The 21,497-nt window shown below is 34.2% G+C and overlaps 1 protein-coding gene across 2 annotated transcripts; it reads right to left on the bottom strand.

Annotated features, from left to right (window-relative positions):
• Nucleotides 1-319: 319 nt before the first annotated feature.
• LOC145580262 (putative LRR receptor-like serine/threonine-protein kinase At1g07650) lies at nt 320-21,325 on the bottom strand. 2 transcript variants are annotated; one of them, XM_081637680.1, is made up of 24 exons: nt 20,853-21,325; nt 19,285-19,456; nt 16,226-16,297; nt 16,034-16,102; nt 15,886-15,957; nt 15,630-15,701; nt 15,432-15,503; nt 15,225-15,296; nt 15,076-15,147; nt 14,889-14,960; nt 14,685-14,756; nt 11,730-11,801; nt 10,190-10,255; nt 8,250-8,318; nt 8,128-8,163; nt 7,989-8,026; nt 7,301-7,671; nt 7,015-7,210; nt 6,275-6,415; nt 5,678-5,796; nt 5,337-5,547; nt 4,923-5,154; nt 3,560-3,710; nt 320-944 (listed from the first exon to the last, which is right to left on the bottom strand). In XM_081637680.1, the coding sequence occupies exons 1-24, from the start codon at nt 20,953-20,955 to the stop codon at nt 576-578; spliced, it is 2,991 nt and encodes a 996-aa protein (XP_081493806.1). In that variant the 5' UTR covers nt 20,956-21,325; the 3' UTR covers nt 320-575. The 2 variants fall into 2 exon arrangements, with proteins under 2 accessions (XP_081493806.1, XP_081493807.1); XM_081637681.1 differs by lacking the exon at nt 20,853-21,325 and having other exon boundaries at nt 16,212-16,297; nt 19,285-19,333.
• Between the last annotated feature and the right edge of the window lie 172 nt (nt 21,326-21,497).

Here is a 21,497-nt window from a genome sequence, read left to right on the forward strand (position 1 = left end):
TGCAATGTTCTCATCAACTATTGAGTCATGTATTAAGTGTTTTAACATCGTATCCATGTGACAAACTTGTTGAATGTACAAGGAAAAGTTGAATGCACAAGGGACTATTGGGCACTAACTCACTAAGCAACTCGAACAGACATCTAATTACAAAAGGACACTCTTAGCTATTGATTAGGGGTGTAGTTGTTCGGAGCTTGTGATGGTGGAGTGAGTCAAGGTGGGTTAAAGTAGGATCGGGGCATTGAGTTTGTGGCGTCTCAAAATTTTTTGATACTATAAAGGTCTAACGACGCAAGCATTAGTAGCAAAACTTGAGTTTGAGAACTTAAATCTTTGATTTGATTGATCACAGCTCCTTAGAGAGCTTAATTTTGAAATTACATTGTTTTCCCAGTGTAAATTACATTATATTGACAAAAACATATATAACATAGAGAATCTAAGGCCTAGGAAATTAGAAAGAATCTAAATATTCAATTGAAGATGTTGGATTCTAACACATCCCAAGTTTTAAAGATCAACCAATGCTCGATATTATGAACCCTTCTATGAAACTGAAAGAATGATAAACCTTATGTTTGTTCTCCTTCAATTACAAGGGGCTTAGCATAACGAGAAGATGAACAGCTGTGCCTTGCATCTGGAGAGCGAATTAGGCTATGAGTCTCACTGTCTGATGTCATATCGTGATACCCTTTAGATGCCTCATAAAACCAGTCATTGTTGCATCCACTAGGAGCCAAGGTCAGTTCTTTTACAACCATTTTTCCTTCAAGCATGCTTAGTACCTCAGACATCACTGGCCTTACTGCAGGAGATGGATTAGTGCATAACAGAGCAACTTTAATCATTTTGAGTACTTCTTCCTTATTGTATTCAGTACCAAGCGTCGGATCCACTAGTTCCATCAAATTTCCGTTCTGTTGCTGCAGAGCAAAGGCCTGAACACAGAAGCAAGTTTAAGAACATACTCAATCCATTCAAACAAAAAATATGAACAAAATCTGATCACAAGAAATCCATTTTCCTCATTTCATATAAGCAAATCCAAAATGAAAACTTTGATTTTATCAAAACCAACAAATACATACTGATAAAAAAACAAAATTACCATTGAGACAATTTAGAGCAGATTAACCCATGGAATTACAGTGCGGCTTGTGTGCGGCTAGTCACACTATGTGGTCGCTTGTAACAGAATAAAGTAACCCTTATAACACTGACCGAGTAACCCCTATAATACCGACCAAGTAACCCCTATAACACTCACGAAGTAACTCCTGTAAAACTGAACGAGTAACCCCTATAACACTAACGAAGTAACCCTCATGATGGATATCCACACCGTATGACCAGCCACATATAAGAATTTGTGATGGAACAAAAACTCGGCCATTCCGTTCTATAACTGCCGGTTTGTAACAGGTTTGGGCGTAGCCGTTATAATGGCGCTTTGAAATTCACACCTAGCTCGTCATGACGGCCGTTACATAACGGTAGAATGGTGTGTTATAACTGTTCTATAAATGATACGGCCATTAAATTTAGGAAATCAATTTTCATTGTTTGCAAAGAACCAAAAGCCAGAAGAAGAAGATAGCTTTCAGGGAAAAAGAAAAAAAAATCGACATGAAATGAAGCATACAATCAAATTGTGTGATTATGCACCTATTTGCCCACCAAAACGATCCATATCTAACCTAATTTTAAATATAAAGCATATACTTCCTTTGTTTTTTATTACTTGACCTATTATAAATAGACACAAGTTTTAAGGTAAGTAGGAAAAAGCGTGAAAGACCAAATTACCCATCCACTCCTACCCTTCCCTTCCACCCACACATACAGTAGTACAGTACTACATCAATCTCTCCACCTCATCCGGCTACGCTGGACCTCATCCATCACTTCACCCAAACGCTCCCCTTCACCACCACAACCTCCTACGCCACATCACAACCACCACTTCACCACAACCACTCCCCTTCATGATTCATCACCCCTGTTTAGGCCACCATCATACCCTTTTTAATTTTTGTTGTTTTTAAAAAGCACCTTCTTCACCATCGTGAAGACCATCATTGAAATAGAGAAACAAGAGGAAAGAAAAGAACGTTTAATCAACCACCGTTGGATATATGAGCATTTATTTAAAAAAAAAAAATTTGAAGGTTGAATTTGGTTGTGGTGGTTGTAGATCGTACATACCACCACCGAAATAAAGACAAGAAAAGAGAAAGAAAATACCCATACTACAATCACCTTCACCCGATCAACTTTTAATTAAGAAATTGAGATCAAAATACCCATAAGTGTAGGTTTGTTTTAGATCTGGAATTGACAGCCAATAATTCGACCACCGTAGCCTCGATGTTGGACTTTTGGTAAACTTTGAGTACTTCGACGGTGGTGGAAACAGCCGGAGGTGATGAGAGAGAGAGTATGATGGGAGAACGGAGGAGGCTATTGTTGGTGAAGAGGAGAGATAGGGCGGTGATTGATGTTTAAAAAAAAGTGATGTGGTGGTTGTGGTGGCTGGCTGGCTGCCATGGTTAAAGTGGAGGAGAGAGGGAGGATGTGGTGGTGGCTGGTAATCAATTAACTATGGGGTTGACTGAGGTGTGGAAGAGGGAAAGCTTAAAGGGTATAGTGTAGTGTTATATTGAAATGGTTATGAGGGTAAATAAGCAAAAGTCTAGTGCTATATTTGCCATAAAAGGAAACAGGTCAAGTAAAAAGAAACTTCTTAAAAAGGAATACAAGTCAAGTAATAAAGAACGGAGGAAGTATTACTCTAGTTTACCCACCAAATCAATCCATATTTAACCTAATTACTCAAGTTTGTCATCATCAATATTAACGAAAATGATGAATATACATGGACACTCTAGGCCCCATTCTCTAGATAGGGTAGGTTGCTGCTAGATCTAGGCCCCATTTTCTACCTCAAGTCACTTGACACGATGAACTTTGTTTAGTTTATGGTAAAGAAATTTAAAATATCAGCAAATAATGTTATCCTTAATCAACTATATACCTGCATACTTAGCCAGCACAACTAGGTTAAATTCTAGAGTAGCATACCTTAACATTACCCTAAGATCTTTGACACTCTACAGGGATCTCACCTAGAAACAGAAGGATTTATTTTTTATTTCAACTTTTTTTTTTTTTTTTTTTTTTTTTTTTTTTTTTTTTTTTTGTTGGGTGGGCGGGGGGGGGGGGGGGGGGGGAGTGAAGAACCAGATGTACGTAACTTTAGCTGCACAATTGTGAAGTGGCTCTATCTGGCAACAATTACATTTACAACAAGGTTGTTTCCATTGGTGATTGGAGCCATGATTTGGAAGGCAACTAGCTACCTCTTAATGAGCACTTCATATTAGAATGAGTATCAAAAAAGTTCTGCCCATAGCAGAAATCCATCTAGCTCAAGAAATGGCATGACCAATTAATTGTAAATGCCCTTTTTTTCAGTATACTCCCCAAGTGAAGTTGCTTAAGTGAAGTTTCTGGATGATAGAGCAAGAATATAAGGACTTAAATTACAGCTTACCCAATCAAGGAGGCAGAAATAATTATCATCTGGTCTAAAATTTGTATTGTTTCTACCAGCAACTATCTCCAACGCCAAAACCCCAAAGCTGTAAACATCTGCTTTATAGGTCAAATAGCCCCACAATGCATATTCTGGTGCCATGTATCCTCTGCGGGAACAAGATAAGCATATCAACATTATTTCCACACTAAAGTATCAAAACTTAACCAGAACATCACAAATATTCAATTCCATGTTAGTACACTAAAAAATATTTAATCATGACGAAAGATATAACAATTATTAAATTGAAAGCAGCTTTACTGATGGATGGCTTATATTTTATTATAAAATAAAGCAATAAACTTCATTTCTTAAGATGATTGAGCCTGTTATTTAGGTAACCATTTCTATAAAATACTAGCATATAATAAAAAGTGGTTTATCTTCATAAGGAATGTCTCCGTGAGAACTATTCACAAAATGAGATCCTTGTCCTTTTTTTAAGTTTTACTTTTCTATCAATGTTTTTCCTAAATCACTTGTGTTGTGCTCCAATGTTTCCTAACTAAGGGTATTAACAAACTAAGCCTACTTGCAAACTACTCGATGCTTGGCTTGGTCAAAACTCAATTAAAGCTTGACTCAAATTTGGATTCGACTCCAAATCTTAACAAGCCAAGCTAGAGGTATCCTTGGCTTGGCTTGAAAGCTCGTGAAAAAGCTTAAATATTTTTTTTTATAAAATGATTTTTTACCAAAAATTATTTAATGATAATTAGGCCTTAGAGGTCCTTTTCATATTTGGAGGGACTAAATCAAAATTTGATGATCGAGCTCGAGTCGAATCGAATTGAGTCGAGTCGAGCTCATGTATTGTCTAGTGGTTTTGAGCTCAAGCTAAGAGCCTGAGTGTCAAGCTCAATCCGAGCTCAATTTCTAAGATTTTCAAGAGCCAAACCCGAGCTCACCACTATCGAGCTGGTCTTGGCCTGGCTTGTTCACACCCCTAATCCTGACTCCCTGTTTCTATACTTGCAAAACCAACAATTATCTAAATTATTGTCCACCATAAAGAAAATCCACTTTTGGCTAGCAACACATCAACGTTAGGTTCCAAAGTTCTTCCATAGTAGTAGCAGTAACAGTCGTAAGGGTTATTTTCCATCAAGCGAGAAAAAATATTATGCATCAAAAATTAATTTTTGTGACATCAAAATCCATCACACAAGATGACACAAAGTCACAAAGTGTTGGCAAGTTGGATCCAAGTAGATGGTAAACAAAAGAAAAATGTAACTAGGATAATAAACAATAAAGTACGCAAAATCCAACAAAGATAAAAGACCTCAGCAGTAAAATCACTAGATAAATTACTCACATTGTTCCGGCAACTCTAGTGCTAATGTGGGTGTGCTCCCCTTCATCAAGCTTAGCCAGTCCAAAGTCCGAGATCTTAGCATTGAGGTCTCCATCAAGCAGTATATTGGTTGCTTTGATGTCTCTATGAACAATTTTTATTATTGATTCCTCATGCAAATAGGTTAAACCTCTTGCCACATCAATGCAAATTTTCTGTCTAATAGGCCAATTCAATTTCAGGTGACTTCTTCCTGTAAATTAAAAATACAATTACAGCCATGTCCCACTAAATTTCTTTTTCTTTCTTTTTTTTTTTTTTTTTTTTTTTCCTGTAAATTGACTAAGAATTATGAAATGTTAAAAAAAAAATTATCAGGGAACAAAATGAACCATTCATCCAATCAACTAAATACCCAGAACAATTGTTACTTACCAAACAGTGCACGTGCAAGGTTATTGTTCTCCATATATTCATATATCAAGAATAGCTGATTTCCCTCGACACAACATCCATAGAGTCTTACAAGATTTGGATGACGTAAACCAGAGATCATGCCAATTTCATTCACAAATTCTTGATTCCCCTGCTTTGATCTTGATGATAGTTGCTTCACGGCAATATGGGCACCATCTAGCAGTATCCCCTATGTCATAAAGTGAACATTAAGCACATAAATATAGCTATGACTCTATGTTGTATGCAGTGAAGGCACTGTGTTATTAAAGCTAGAAGGATCAAGATCTTGCTAGTAAATTGATAATTATGAAACCTACCAAGTATACTGAACCAAATCCCCCTTCTCCAATTTTACTGTCAGCACTGAAGTTGTTGGTGGCAGCTTTGATTTGCTTAAAAGTAAATAACCCAGTCTGCAGATCAAGTCCAGCAAGAACTGTGTACAATTTAAAAAGATTAAGCATTGAAAAAAAAAAAAAAAAAAAAAAGGCACCTTACAAGTAACATCCACAATGAACATAGAATAGGATTTGCATAGACCCTTTAACAGAAAAACTAATAGAATATATTTTTCCTTCATACATGTTAGGATATTATATCTTCAAATATTAATTTTGTTCACTTCACTAGTATTCTACACCTTCATCCATACTAGCCAATCTTCATTTTTAAATATCGATTTTGTCCACAACACAAAAATCCTAGTCATCAACCTTAAAACTTCATGGTTACCAATCGAGATATGTTTTGGATACTTATGCAAGTTTATGTTCAGTTATCCACTTATTCTTTCCCATAAGATTAGATACCGTGACAGTAAAATCAACACACAGTGAATCAGAAACTGCTTTTGAGGGTATGAGCTTGAATTATGAGAAGAAGACTAATAATTTAAGGTTCAAGAAGTAAATTACCTTTTTCTCTTGTTGCCATGTCTCTTGAACCATATTTCCGCCAACAAATGAAAAGACCGATAAGAGAGGTGCCCACTATTAAAATTGCAACTCCACCTAAAATCTTTATAATCTTCTGTCTATCAGGAGGAGGTTTGAACTCTAACATGCAAAAGGGAGTTACTTTAATTATCTTATGAGGTGATAGAACATATAAACAAAAAGTTAAATTACTATAGCATCACAAACAGATTGTCATTGAATCATTTTTTTTTTCAAAAAAGATTGTAGACAGTTCATTCCTTAGATACCACTGGAATTCTGGAAATGTTTTAATAGACCAGTAAGAAATGCAATTGAAGTAGCACACAAATTTTCTTAGATCAATATCAGTGCAACGAATTAGTCTTTTAGTTAAAATACGAATTCATCATAGGCACTCTAAAAAACAGATCTTGCGATCAAAGAGCCAATATCATGTGTGCAAACATTATCAATTACACAGCAGCAGCTATAGGTCGTGAACAGATCATGGATTTCAGGTCATGGTCCATTCAATACAGATGATGGTTCCTCTAGTTCCATTGATGTCTTTTAAGTTGGGTCATACTCAGATGTATTGACAACTAGATTATTAGGAAAATCAATTTAATTGCAATTTAACGAAGCCAAAGGCCCAAAAGTAAGTTAAATAATACTACTGCTATGGATAAGAAGCTATAAAATGAATGAAATAGAACTTTCAACTAAAGAACATTTACCAGACTTGACAGAAATTGCAGATATAAGTGGGCCATATGTTCCTCTTACAGGTATTCCTGTGCTCCCTTTTCCAGCATAATAGAAACGGATTTCTATAGAATCACTAACGGGTATATGTTGATATACCTTTTTTACAACCTTATTAGTTCCATTTGCTTCCTTTACTATATTAAAATTCTTGTGAACAAGCTTATCCTACAAAAAAAGAAAATATAGATAATGCTTACTTAATTTATTGATGATCATAAATAATTCTATGAGCTTTGTGACGCTTTTAAAAGTTACCTGGATATATATGTCAAACATCCGTCTTCCAAGACTGGAATAAGAATTGTTAACAAAAACTATCTCACAGAAATGAAGTGTCACACTGTAGTTCCCTTTTCCCAAGCAATTACCATAGTATGTTAGAGATGTAGCTGACAACCGTGCTCTCGTGTATAGATTTGAGTCCGGCAATCTTTGCACTGGGTTGCCTTTTGCTATATAATTACCAGGAACTTGTGAAAACCAGAATTCCCCGCTACTGCTAAATCCCCAATCTGCCCTTCTGGGGACAAATTTTGCAGCGCCCCCACGTTCATCATCTTCCTCATATGTAGTGTCTGTGACGGTGGTCTCTTTCCCACCACAGTTGATATGCATTGAATAATGAGCTTCATACATGAAAATACATGTCAAAAGAAAACAAACAGGAAGGAAAAAAAATAGTTTTTATCCTCTTAATGGTTCACATGATATCAAGACAAAGCATCCAATTAATAGAACTTGTCAGGATGTTGCTTCTGTTTACTTATAAGTACTTTTTAATTATAGAATGTGACAGAGCCTGACCATAAAAGAAACTAGAGGAAATTATATATATTAATTAAAAAAAAATGGTTATAATGTGTGGGAGTGTGCGACTGTCTGGGAATGGAAAAAGGGAGGAATTTTGCATCACAATGTTAGGGAAGTTGAAGATGTAGTGCACCTTTACAATGGAAGCTCTTCAAGCAGACACTAGATTTTCTGCATGAAGTTTTGACCCATATTAAAGACAAGTTAGGATGTTATATCACACAAGAGATTAAAATCTGCCTATAGAAAACGAAAGCAGTTGGCGAGCTTACAGGCTATCTCCCCTTGAGAAGCTTCTGTATAAATTTCTGAAGATGATAATGCCAAACATTAGTTTCATAAGCGCAGAGAAACTGCCAAAATTTGAAGGAAGAAGAGTCTCACAGAATCTTACAGAGTCTCTTTATTGCAAGAAGAGGGTGCAGAATGTTCATCAAAATTGTTGTATGAAAGATCTATGTGGCTGTAAGCAAAAAGATCAAAAAATAAAAAATAAAAAAAGCAAAAATTAAGTGAATAAAAATTAGAAACAAACTTCAACAGTACACATAAAAGCATCTTATTGAACGGAAAATCTCAAAATTAAAACTCCTAGAGAAATGTTTGCAGACATATCTCTAATGGAGAAAAAGTAGTTATATATGAGCAGACTGCAGAAAGTACATGAACACAGGTCAAGTTCTCCTCAAATAGTAAAAGCAGATTACACAAAATCCATCGCTGTATTAGCCCATATAGTAGCACAATTTATTCTCTGATGAGGATTTGGGCAGTCTATTCTAAGCTTAGTCACCACATCATTTTCTCCTTTGCCCTTCCAAAGTCCACAAAGTGAACTTGCACCAAATACAAAACTCTACAAGAGAAAACCTGTACCCTCCATGCAAAGCAAATAGCCTCCTACATGTATTACTTGCCATCTCACATTAAAGAAAGAGATACAAGTATATCTCACTATTGGCAGAACAAAACAATCACATATCTGGTAAAAAGCAATATTCGGTGTTTTCCTGTAGAGCATATAGTTGGAGTTGATTCTGCTCAGAGCCAAGGTCCACACAAACACTCTCAGAAAGATTAACTGTAACCCTCCCAATAAATTTGTGAACCAAGAAGAGGGGGTAACCTTGGCAGAGAAGATAACCCAAAAATGAGTTACAACAAAACGGTCCCTGTTGAATCCCCATCCTCCTCATAGGGTCCTCTTTCTCCAAAAGTTGAGGTGGTAGAACCTTGAAGATAAAGTTGAGCTAATCTATCTCTGTATCATGGGGATGCCTCCATGATTAAAGAACCCAAGCATTGTAAGCATGGAGTTTGCAAACGGGAGCAATAATGTTTAGTGGACAAATTTATAATTGAGAAAACGGACAAAAAATGGTTGCTTCCCTTTACAAGTTTGATTGTATGACTTCATTTACTTTTCTTCTTTTTCTGAACTCATATGTGTTACTATCACCTTATCTCTTAAAAAAATTGGAATGAAGCCCTAATTCTTTATACTATTTAGTAAATTCTTAGGCTAGTTATATAATGATTTTTAGAATAACTCCTAAGGTTATCTAGGCGTTAAATACAAATATGGAGTTACTGTCAATCTAGTACGCAAAAAAAAAAAAAAAAAAAAAAAAGGCATTGTAATTCCAAAATTAAGCTTTTAGTGACTGATGATTATTGAATGAGAATCAAAGCCTCCTACCCCATGTTGTCTTGCTTTAATAATTTGGTTGTGTTATAGGCAACATAGATATTAAGTATATCATTCATTGTAATGCACCCCAAATACAATAAAGTCCCTCGCACTCAATTTTCTCATTGCCTGCCCCACTCTGACCTGCTAAGCACACAATCAATCCTCATTATCGACTTATCGCTCTTGTCGAGTTGTCACCAATAGGCAAGAGTGTCATAAAAAATCAAACGTCATCTTTTATCACTACATGGACACCAGTGCGCCACAAGATCCGGCAACCAAAGAACACTCAGGCCATGACAATAAGGCTATCCCAAGGAATCATAAAGAAATAACCAATGTCCTGTAGTACTTCACATTGCTAAAATATCAAGTAGGTATAGCCTGGATTTAATTATGGATGATTAAGGTGTTGTGCTTGCCGATGTATGCCAGCTCATATCCACATTAAATTTTGACATTCAGCAGTAATTTAGACATATATACTTAGCCTAGATGTATGCCAGCACATATCCACATTAAATATTGACATTCAGAAGTAATGTAGACGTATATACTTCTATATAGGTTTCTAATGGAGTAGAGATATTTTCAGGTCCAGTAATTTAAGTCCAATTGGAACTTAAGTCAAAAATGTAAACCTGCTGTCCGCTTTATTTGTAATCCAACTTGGAACAGGTCCACTTAGCATATTGCTTGTTAAATACCTGAAATTGGCAACAAGTATTTTTCAGTAAAATTATGAAGGCCCAAATCAATGGGGTGCAGACACAATGAGTTACTACACACAGTATAACATTGTTAAAAAGTGAACAAGTATCAAATTTGTGCAACATACATGATTTATGATTTGTGCTATCATGACACCAACTTTGATAGAGGTGTCAAAAAACTTTCAGAGGCGTTTGCAGTAGCTTTAACCCAAGATGTTAGCAGTACTTATTACTTTAATCAAGAATCAATATGGTTCCCAGTAGTTGTCAGAATTAAGGTCCTCAAAGATTTTTTCCTCACCCCCCCCCCCCCCCTCCCCACCAACTCGCATTGTAATGAGCCAGCACAATACGGATGATTATACAGAGCAGAAAATGGTGATTTTGATTAATAAAACGCATGAACTGGACAATTTACACAGAATTTAAAGGGAAAAAAAAGACGAAATTTGCTTAAATCTTAAAATTAAATAGATAGTACAAGCTTTGACTCTTTGAGAGGCTTGGTCTCTCCCTAATATTCATAGACATTTGAGAGGCTGGAACTCTCCAAAGTATTTCCTTTCTTTGATAAGATGATAATCTCTCTCCAGCTAATTTCTATTTATGAAGCTTCCCACTAACTGTATTTCCCTTCAAACTACAAGACAATTTATTTGTAATGCAACTGCCCTTCTACATAAATATCGATTTTTTTTTTTTTTTTTTTTTTTTGGGAGGCTTGGGGCAGATATAAGAATTTAAAAATAAAATAATCTATATAGGCCCCCGCCGCCCCCCTCTCTCCAATTCTTCATTTTAGGCATATGTTAAGATAATATCTCTCCAGCTATTTTCTATTTATGGAGCTTTCCCACTAAGAAATATGTTCTACAATTTATTTGTAATGCAACTGCCCTTCTCCGTAAATATCACTTTATAGCAAGCACATGAATTAACATGTGCCTAAAATGAAGAATTGTAGAGAAAGGGGCCTATATAGATCAATTATTTAAATCTTATATGATTCTGCCCCTAGCCTCCAAAAAATAAAAAATAAAAATCACTTGTACAGCAATACAATTTTTATTTTTTGCAAATTAAGCTTTGACTTTTTTCACTTTTGATAACTATAAAAACATAATACTAGAATCACTCATTATAAGAATAGATAATCGAAGAAATGGCAACGACCAGCTGTCTGATCTTTAGTGATGGTCAGATTGCACCATTTCTCCTTTAATCTTTTATCCATTTTTTTTAATTTGTTGGCAGGAAAATGGTGAATGTAGCAAAAGACAGCCACGATAAGATATTTGCAGAAGTCCGTGTCTTGAAAATATCAAACTGTCATAGGGACAGATGCCAAAGTTCAAAATGAAAAAGCAGATTGATGTTAGAAAGAATATCTGAGTATGCTGCATCCTTTTGGTGGCTTAATTATGACATGACATAGTAGTAACTGAATTGCATATATTAAACTGCTTACATATTTTGCAATTTATTTAAATATTGAAGCTCGTTTGGAATAGATCCATTCAATTTGTTGAAGCTGAGATCCCTGTAAAATTATATGACAGGTATCAGCAATTAATTTTGAAAAGTCAAAGAAGCTTATATATTTAGAATTCTGGATGAAAGATTACTAAAAAAACTATTAAAGCGAAAGGGCAGTATAGGACGATAGGTTATTCACTTTATTTCAATACCACTTCTTTCCAACTATGTTTCATCGTAGCAAAAACTAAGAGAAACAATCAAAACATAGGTGACTATAATGGTATAACCCATGTCCTCTCTAGAAAAGCTTAAATGCTATGCATACCTTTGTCACTCTTTATACTTCATCAACCATTAGTTCTGGTTCATGGAGCAGATAAGAGAACATGGCATGGCACATGCTGTAAATTTAACACTTATGTGGCTCAAGATCACCAGTTCCTTGAATTATTACTGATTAATTGATTCGAAATTTCTATCAAATCACAATCTTCAACACTGTAAAGCATGTATTATTAACTGCTTCCTCCTCACAGTCTCACAGCTATAGTATTTCCAAATCAAAGCCACTAAAGGTCAGTCCCTTCTACCAGCCACCGTGATTTAGGAAATAGACATTCTCTGTCAAAAATTCTCACACCAAATTGCAGCAAGATAGTAGGGACTAGTAGGAATGGCAATTCACTCCAAATCTGACCTGTGCAAAGCTCTCCATATCCAATTAAAAAAAACTGAATCTTACTAAGGGACGGGAGCGAGTTGGATGTTATGTAGACTCCAACTCCAACCGCTCTATTCTATGTGTTGGTGATTAGATGGTAGCTAATTGATATTGTTTAATTGTTAGCTGTTTCAGTGTATGTAATAACCAAAAAGCTAAATGTGCAATAAGTAATTTCAAAAAACTGTTATTATGGGATTTTTATAAAAGAGCTGTTTGTGCTTTAATAAGCTGCTTACCAAACACCCAATATAGCTTTTTCAGAATAATCAAGCCTCTAATAAGCCTTAATAAGCTAAAAACACTCCACAAAACTAAATGTAGCAGGTGATTTACATAACATTAATGAAATTATTCAATCTCTATAAGCAAATGAGGCACATTAATATGTAACTCCCTCCTTTTTTCTTTTTCTTCTTTACTGTTCATTTGGTCAAACCTTAAGATTTTTAACTGCATTTTGTAATTTATATGTATGAAAAAAATTATCATACTTCCTGAGCCAGACTCGGTTTTTAAATTAATAGTAATTGAAGTTCAAATATAGAAGTGTATAAAAAAATATTCATAACAATAAATAATTAAATAACAAAGTTCCAACACAAATTAAAAATTCTGTAAAAATCTATAAAAAAACAAAAATAATAATAATAATAATAATAATAATAATAATAATATTAATAATAAAAAATTTTTAAAAAAAAGAGAGTAAACTAGAGTTTATGAGGGTAATTCCCTAAATAAAACTTTGCTTTAGTTTAGGTATATAGATGAGACATTGTTAGAATTGTGTAAACATGTAGTTTCATAATATCAACTGTTAATACTTAATCCCTCCGTTTTTGGATACTTGGTTCACTTTCCATTTTCGGCCGTTTTTAAATACTTGCTCCATTTCCTTATTTGGAAAACTTTTACAACATTTAATTCATTTCTCACACTTGGTGGACCCAACATAAATCATATTTTATTAATTTCATATTCTCTCTCCTCCAATTCTCTCAATTACTTTTGTTTTTTACAATTTTTTATTCTTCTGTCTACCCCACTACCTTCATATATTATTTCCTTCTTCAATTTCTCCGAAAACTCCGCGCATGGAGAAATGGAATAAGTATTTAATAACGAAGAGAGTATAAAAATATAATTTTATAGATAATATGGTCAAATTTGTACATTAGGGAGTATATAAACCGGACGGAGTATCAAATATGAGAATAGTTATCATATTTTTATTTGTCTATAAATTTTAAACATTTTGCATTTAATCCTTTCTTCTTTCACATAAATGGTTGCATTAATTTCTCATTTTTCTTAACCTCACAAACCATAATGACATATTGACAATGTTATTTATATTAAAGATACATCAATTTTTTACTTATTTCTTAACTTTTCAAGTCATTACTATTTTTAATTAATCTGCATCGATTTTGGTTCCATAATATTCCAACATGTGTGTAACAATTTTTTTTTTTCAATTTATCTTTCATGAAGGGTTATGCTAATCCTTTTTCAATGTTTTATTGATAACTCATTTTCCTTAACCTATGAATTTATCTTATTAAGAAATAAAAAAAGTCTTAAATATATATAAGCAATTTCATTCTATTAATATTGCAACAAGGATGAAATTACGTATCCCAAAGCACATGTTGTATGCTAAATATCTATAATTGTGTAAGAGTAAAAATTATAAAAAGTTGATATTGTAAAAGTATTTTATGAGACGACTCCAACAAGGTTCCACGTGACTATATTTTGATTAACGTATAAATCATATTATATGGTCAAACAAGAGTGATGAATAGTGCAAAAATTCCATTGTTGCAATATTAATAGAACAGAGGAAGTAATAAATACTCATATCACTGAATAAAAAAATCAACCGCAGCGTTGCATGAGTTAAAATCTAGTTAAATTAAGATATTAAAAGCCCAATAACAATAATTTTTGTGTAAATATCGATATATAATTGTTTCCTGGGGAAAATGATTTGATGTGGAATTAGATTGAAGTTCGAGGATCCAAGGCTAAGCAGAGTAGGATTACATGATCGGTGTTGGATTGGAAGTTTGATTCCTAGCCAAATCAGAGCCAAACTGCCAAGGTATACGCAATTTGATTTAAAACCTATACATAATCTTTTAAACATCTAACAAAAAGATTAACCAGAAAGAATCCCAACAAATTTGAAATGAAAATCATGAAGAAGAGAGTTACAAAATTTTCAATCTTGACATGGCTGCTATATAGCGAGGAATAGGCCCATAAAGCTTGCAGCTCCTTAACATCCTAGAAGAAAAAAAAAATGTTAGTGACAAACAATTAAAATAAGTAATAGTAAAATAGGCAATGACAGCAGTGGTCACCAACTATATGCCTTTTTTTGAGAGAGCTCTTTCACAAAAGGAAAAAGTAACTCACAATCGCATCAAGCCTGTCAGATTCTCTAGAGATGGAAACTCGGAGCCTTCTCCATTCAAATCACTGATCCTTCTGTACATGTCATGCTTAATATTGTCAGCATAAATTCCCAAATTGCCTAAATTAGTTTGAGCTTACAGCAGATTCCAGAGACTCGCTTAACATAATTTGTTTACAGTTTGCTTACAATTCAATTAAGTTTGTCAGCAGTGATATACTGGATGGTATTGGTCCTTCAAAGCCACTACCTTGAATCTGTCTGCAAATAATCAAATTTAGGTAAATATACGGTCTGCACTCTGCAGTTAAATGGAAATCGAAGCAGAAAAGACTTACAGCTTTTCAAGTTGTTTCCAATGATGAAAAAAATTGGGTATCTGTCCGCTGAAGTTATTACTGCTTATCCTACTGATAACCAAGTGAAAAAATGATGAAAAGGAGAAGCATGACCACAAAATAGGGCAAGTTTCCCAATATATAAGAAAACCAATTTTGAAATATAATCTATTAAAAAAAAAATTCCATCAATCAGGATATTCTTACAGTTCAACCAGATTCACAAGCTTATTTAGCTCAATTGGTAACTGTCCAGCAAGATTGTTGTCATTAAGTAGTCTAGCAACAGGCAACCAGGACACTGTCAAATATATATCATTAAAGATTTAGAAGTAGGAAACCACGCAATGCTTTGGTTGCCTTTATAAGCAAACAGATCATTATCATAAGAAGCAAATGACCTACAAATTTTGTAGGTTGACCAACTTCCCAAGCTCCGCAGGAATAGTTCCAGTAAATGAATTGCTTTCCATGCATCTGAAATTTAGTATTACCAGTGCAAAGCATAAGTAATAAATTGACTTACAACGAAATATGTGATTAAAAAAAAAATATATATATATATATATATATATATATATATATATATATATATATATATATATATATATATATAAGTGTGCCTGCAATATATTGGGGGGGGGGGGGGGAAGAGGCATACAAATAAGTGAGAGTTGTAATGTTCCCCAGAAACTTTGGAATTTGACCAGACAGTTGGTTTGCCATAAGAGACCTGTAGCCACTCCATAGTTATGATAATAAAAGGCAAAGACAATCCAAAAACAGATTAGAAGATAAATGTTGCATACAAATATTCCAATTTCATTGTAGCCCATTCTTCTGGTATTTTACCACTGAGAAGGTTCCTCGACAAATCACTGAAAATAAGAAAAAATAATATTAGTCCTCCAACTTCCATGTGACCAGCTATGATCACCAATATTTATTAAAAAAGAAAAAAAATATATATATATAACACTGAAGTACAAGAATTCTGTTACATTGTCTTGAGGTGGGGTAACTTCACTAATGATTTCGGAAGGCTACCAGAAAGACTTTGACCCTTAATGGACCTGTTCAAGCAACAAACTTAATAAGTCAACTGCCAAAGACTTGATTGCAATAAAACTGATATTTCTATCTTAAGCTTCATTGAAATGGAAAAAAGGACCAGTAAATAAAGTGTGAAAGATGCGTAAGAATTATAATTGCTATGCGTACTCATTTTACAGAAAAAAACATTTGCGTCAAAGCAATAAAGCATGTAGAGAGAAGACAGAAGAGGACAGACTAACACTACAAATTATGGAACTTCTGTACTCCATAGTTCAAGCTGTGAAGGTGTAGTTTCAGGTCCCGAGGATTTAGCATACAACATCTTCCTTTGCAGTGTGTATGGGATTATAATCCTGAGCCCCATACCTCTGACTCTCTGAGTTAAGCATAGCATATGTTTCTATACAACTTTGTATTTTAAAAAAAAGATCAGAACAAAAGAAAATGAAAAGAACGGAAATTGTAAAGAAAGGGATTAAATTATGATTTCTATTGTTAAATTCATCAGAGGAGTTGTGAATCATCTGCTTTAGTGTTATTTGCTACTGAGGAATCCATGTTTCTTGCTTTCCCTTCATCCAAATTCCACCAAATTTGAGGGAAAGTGAAAGCTGAAACCTTCCTATAGTTTACTTCCCATTCTTTCCGACCACGAAACATTAAATCAATACAAATATGTGAATCAAGACGGTTTTTCTTTCCAATGTCAATCCTTTCAACTATTCAAGACCAATTCCATTCAATCAAATAAGTGGTTCTTAAATATTTTACCAATAGCAAAAACTTTAGAGACATCATCATTCATCAATAGCAAGATCCTTGAAGTGATATATCTATGAGTAAAAGGGCATTTCAAATACTCCAATTTTAACAGCCCACATTCCTCTTAATCTTGCATATGTATTCCAAAATATGTATAGTTTCTAATGAAGAGTATTCGCCAATCAGAAAAAGACTTCTATTGGCAATGTGGGTTATACAAATGCAGTTCTTATGCCCTAGAAAAATGTCCAAGTGTTGCATTCTATTATCTCCAGAAAGTTAACTTCTATAAAACTTCTCAATTTTCTCAATGTGGCTTAGTGCATATTTATTCAATTAGCACAGCCACAACCACCACAAGCATACAATAATACCAAAGCCTATATTCCAAAAGGATAGGGTCAGCTGCATAAATTAATAACTTATCTCCCATGGTCGACGCAAAGATTATTTTCCTCCTTTCACTTCTATCTAGTCTTATATGTGCTCATCCAAGCCCAAGTTCTAAATATCTTTTATAGCTCCTTCCATTCAAATCACTTTGGCTAGCCTTGACTTCTTGTAAAATTCTCACAATATATAGATATCCTTACTAGTACTCAAATTAGTTTTATTCCACTTGGACTAGTCAATCATTTATAAATATTGGCTTCAACCCTACCCTCCCTTACTTTCAAAAATAGAAAGTTTCCTACAAAGTGGAGTTTGATAATTGAAGTCATCTCATCTTAGGCCTTCTCTTATCTGTACAAAGAGCCATCCAAATTTAGACTTCACATCAATTTCAAATAAAAACTTCCGCTCCCTGTCCCCATCCTGCACACATTTCACTTCATAGCTTTTTAAGCATTGTGAATGGCCAAGGCGCAAGCCAAGAAGATTCTCATTTAATGTTCCACATAGAAATAAAAGTTTTTCATTTCATACGTCAATAGAAAGTTTTACAAGATTTTGCATAAATCATACAAAACATTATGAGTTTATGACAACTATAGCCTATGGCTATGAGTATCTTTGTGATATTATCTTTACAGCATATTTCATTTCCTGATTCAAGATAAAGATCTACTCCACAAAAGTTGTGAAATCACTAAATTGAATAACCTGAAACTTTAGTTCCATTCCCATAGCATAGCTAGATATCTCCTCAAATAATTTATATCTTTCATGTCATAATAACTCTTTTTCAATTTCAGAGTATAGAAATACAAGCCAAAGCTGCTAAAACGTTTGACATCCAATGCCCTGGAAGAATTCGAAGAAAGAGGTCAAAGCTATATCACCCTACCCTTTCAGCTCTTAACCACAACTGCGAAGATGACTATGATTTACCATCTTGAATTCAAATGCGACCCAGATTTCCCTACATATCATCTTCTGAAGTCTACTCTTATGTCCATGCTCTTCTAAAACTCACCAATAGCTTCCAATCTATCTAAAAGCTCAATCCTTTAGAGATTCTCTCTTATTCATTCTGCGATCACCAAAATCTCCAACATTCCTGTCTTTACCAGTTTTAACATATTGAGCTTCTGCATAAGAAAAACTCTACTGAGTACCGACTCACAAGATCAAACTTCACACCATTTATCGACCCTTCCCTTCAATTCATTATCAGAGGTCTTAGGATTAGATTCCAACAAATATTGGCGTCCTTGATCATTAACTTAATACTTCCTTTGTTTCCAAAAACTTGCAACAATTTGGCTTTCACACTATTCGCATACTAAACTTTGACTATGGTTATCTATACTCAAGGTTAAACATAGTCATGTGGATCTTGTTAGATTTGCCTCAATGTATATCAACAGTTGAAATTTGTGCGTTGGCAAGCATGAAATTGGAAGTGTAGCAAGTATTTAAAAAAAGTAGGAAGCATTTAGTAGGTAAGTGTTAAATCACTTTTGACTTCCAACAGCTTTAAATGTTCACATAGAAAGGCTTGCAACATATTCTTCTGTCTGTTGCCTCTTGATGAGTAGTTTTAATTTTTAACTTTTGTTATAGCTGCATCAGCAACCCATTGATTGCTCCAAGAAATCTTTTTAATACACGGACAAAACAATTAAAGAGTAATTTTAAGATCATAATATTCTTATTTAACACCTAGGATTTTAAACAAATAAAAAGGCAGACATCATACTGGAGTTGTTCACCACTACCTTTAAGCTATATAAAGTATAAACAGAGCCATGGATGACTATTAAAAATAATTATCTGATTCTGACTGAGAATAACTCACAAATTTTTCAAGTGCCATCTGCCACCAAAACAATCGCAGGTCACCTGATTAACATAAGTTTGTCTAGCTGGGTCCGCTTTAGAAAACCAACTTGTGTGATTACTGCAAGGATCTTCATTGAAATTCCAGTCCTTTTTCCCCAATTCCTTGGCTATCTCACGAAGCGCAACGACTGCAGAATGATTACTTCATTGTGTTACTCACATAGTCACATGCAAAGGGGAGTACTTCACTACATTCCATTAAACTAACATTTCTACAAATCATCAAACCGAGAATTAGGCTCAACTTTCAAGATGAAATAATTAGTGATCACATTACCAAAATATTCTTCATTGTCGATACAACACATTCATCTACATATAATGTGTGGGTCATTAAGAAGTATAATCTCCAAGACAACCCAATCACCACTTGCCACAACATGAAATTTGATTGAACTATTATGACTTAGCAATGGCTACATGTCAACAAAGGGCCTTAAATATTAGGTCATCATGAGCTAGTTACTTTAGGATAGCATTTATGAAATTGTAGGAACTTGGAAGGAATTTGTAGAAGGGATGAGATAAAGATAATATAAGGAGAAAAGGATGGGTGAATTATTACCCTCTGTATTGTGGTAATATATTATCCTCTGTGTGTGTGTGTGTGTGTGTGTGTGTGTGGGAATATTACCCCCCCAAACTGAGGGCAGTAATTCCACTCTCTGCTCCTTACACCATGCACTAACACCATACAACCCTTTTAATTTAATCATCTGACTTTAAAGCAAATTGCACACAGCCTTTAATTAGAAATGGAGATCAACATAATACAAAAATTGAAAGCTAAAATCATATTACCCACAAATCAGTCTATAAATAACTGTCCATTGTTGGAGAGACTAATTTGTTACAATTTAATCCCCTTCCCTTGCAGCCTTATTTGTAATCCATATGAAAGATAGTTCATCCCTCCATTTCCCTTCCCTTCCCTTCCCTTCCCTCCATTTCCTTCTATCCAAACAAAATGTCATTCCTCAAAGTGGCATGTCATACATTCAAAACCAAGATATCAACACGTCTCGATCACAAAGACAAAGTTATAGTCTTTCTTAAAGAACTGTTGCTTTTCTTCAAGTGCTCATACTGTAACTTAACCCTTAGCTAAATTTTTGATCCTAGCATTCATTCTAACATTTTCCCGCCACTTGTTAAGGATAAACTGTGTTATGTAAGATTAATATTATCTAGTGATAATTAAGTATTTTAGCTACTATTACTCCAATCAAAATCAAGCCTTTAACTGTTTCAAAAAAAAAAAAAAAGAAAAAGAAAAAAGCCTTTAATGCTTCTAATAAGCTTTGACCAACTTTATACAACAAGTACATATTAATACCAACAAATCAACAATAAAAAAAAAATCCCAAATCAATAAACAACCGTTGTAAACATTTTTCACTGACACAAATCATCAAACACTTGGTAGGCATAAAGTAAGCAAAAATCATGCTCAGCCACTCCAATTAAAAAACGAAAAAAAACCCACCAAACTCATGAATTGTAACAAGGGTAAACGTTAACTACCTTCTTTGGCGGCTGTTCGTTGACAATGATCACTGCTTAACCCAAACTGAGGAAGCAAAATCCAGAAAACAGCAACAAGAACAGTACCAAAAGAGTGCAACATAATCTTCCAAATTAGGTGCAGAAACTAACCCAGAAAAACTGGGGTTGTTCTTTATAAGTTCGAAAAAGATGGGGATAGAAAAGGAATTGCATTAATGTTTGTGAAGAAGAAGATTGAGCATTTAAAGTTAGGTGGTTATTTTTCCAGTTTAATTTTCAAATGAAATTAATTATTGAAAAGGATAGTAGAAAAAACACTAGTGTATTAAAGGCGAAGCTCATGATTTCCCGATAAAGTCACATCAATTTCCGACCATCTTCCGAATTGAGGATGAAATTCAACTTCGGACAGCAAATACGACGCGCTTGGCCTCGGTAGCTTTTGGATTTTTTGGGACAAAACGTGTCACTTCACTACATCAGTAGACATTTATACATCTGACTAGGAGGTATTCCAAATTTCCAATCAAGTGGAGTAAATAGTAAACTAAAGGCCTATTCTGATTGGTGAAATGAGCTGAATTGAATTTATTGAAATTGAGCTGAACTAAACTGAATTGAATATTTTATGAGGCAAAGAAATTAAGAATTGAACTGAATTTA

The sequence above is a fragment of the Chenopodium album genome, chromosome 14 (genome assembly GCF_948465745.1).
Source record: "Chenopodium album chromosome 14, dcCheAlbu1.1, whole genome shotgun sequence".
In the NCBI taxonomy this organism is placed as follows: domain Eukaryota; kingdom Viridiplantae; phylum Streptophyta; class Magnoliopsida; order Caryophyllales; family Amaranthaceae; genus Chenopodium; species Chenopodium album.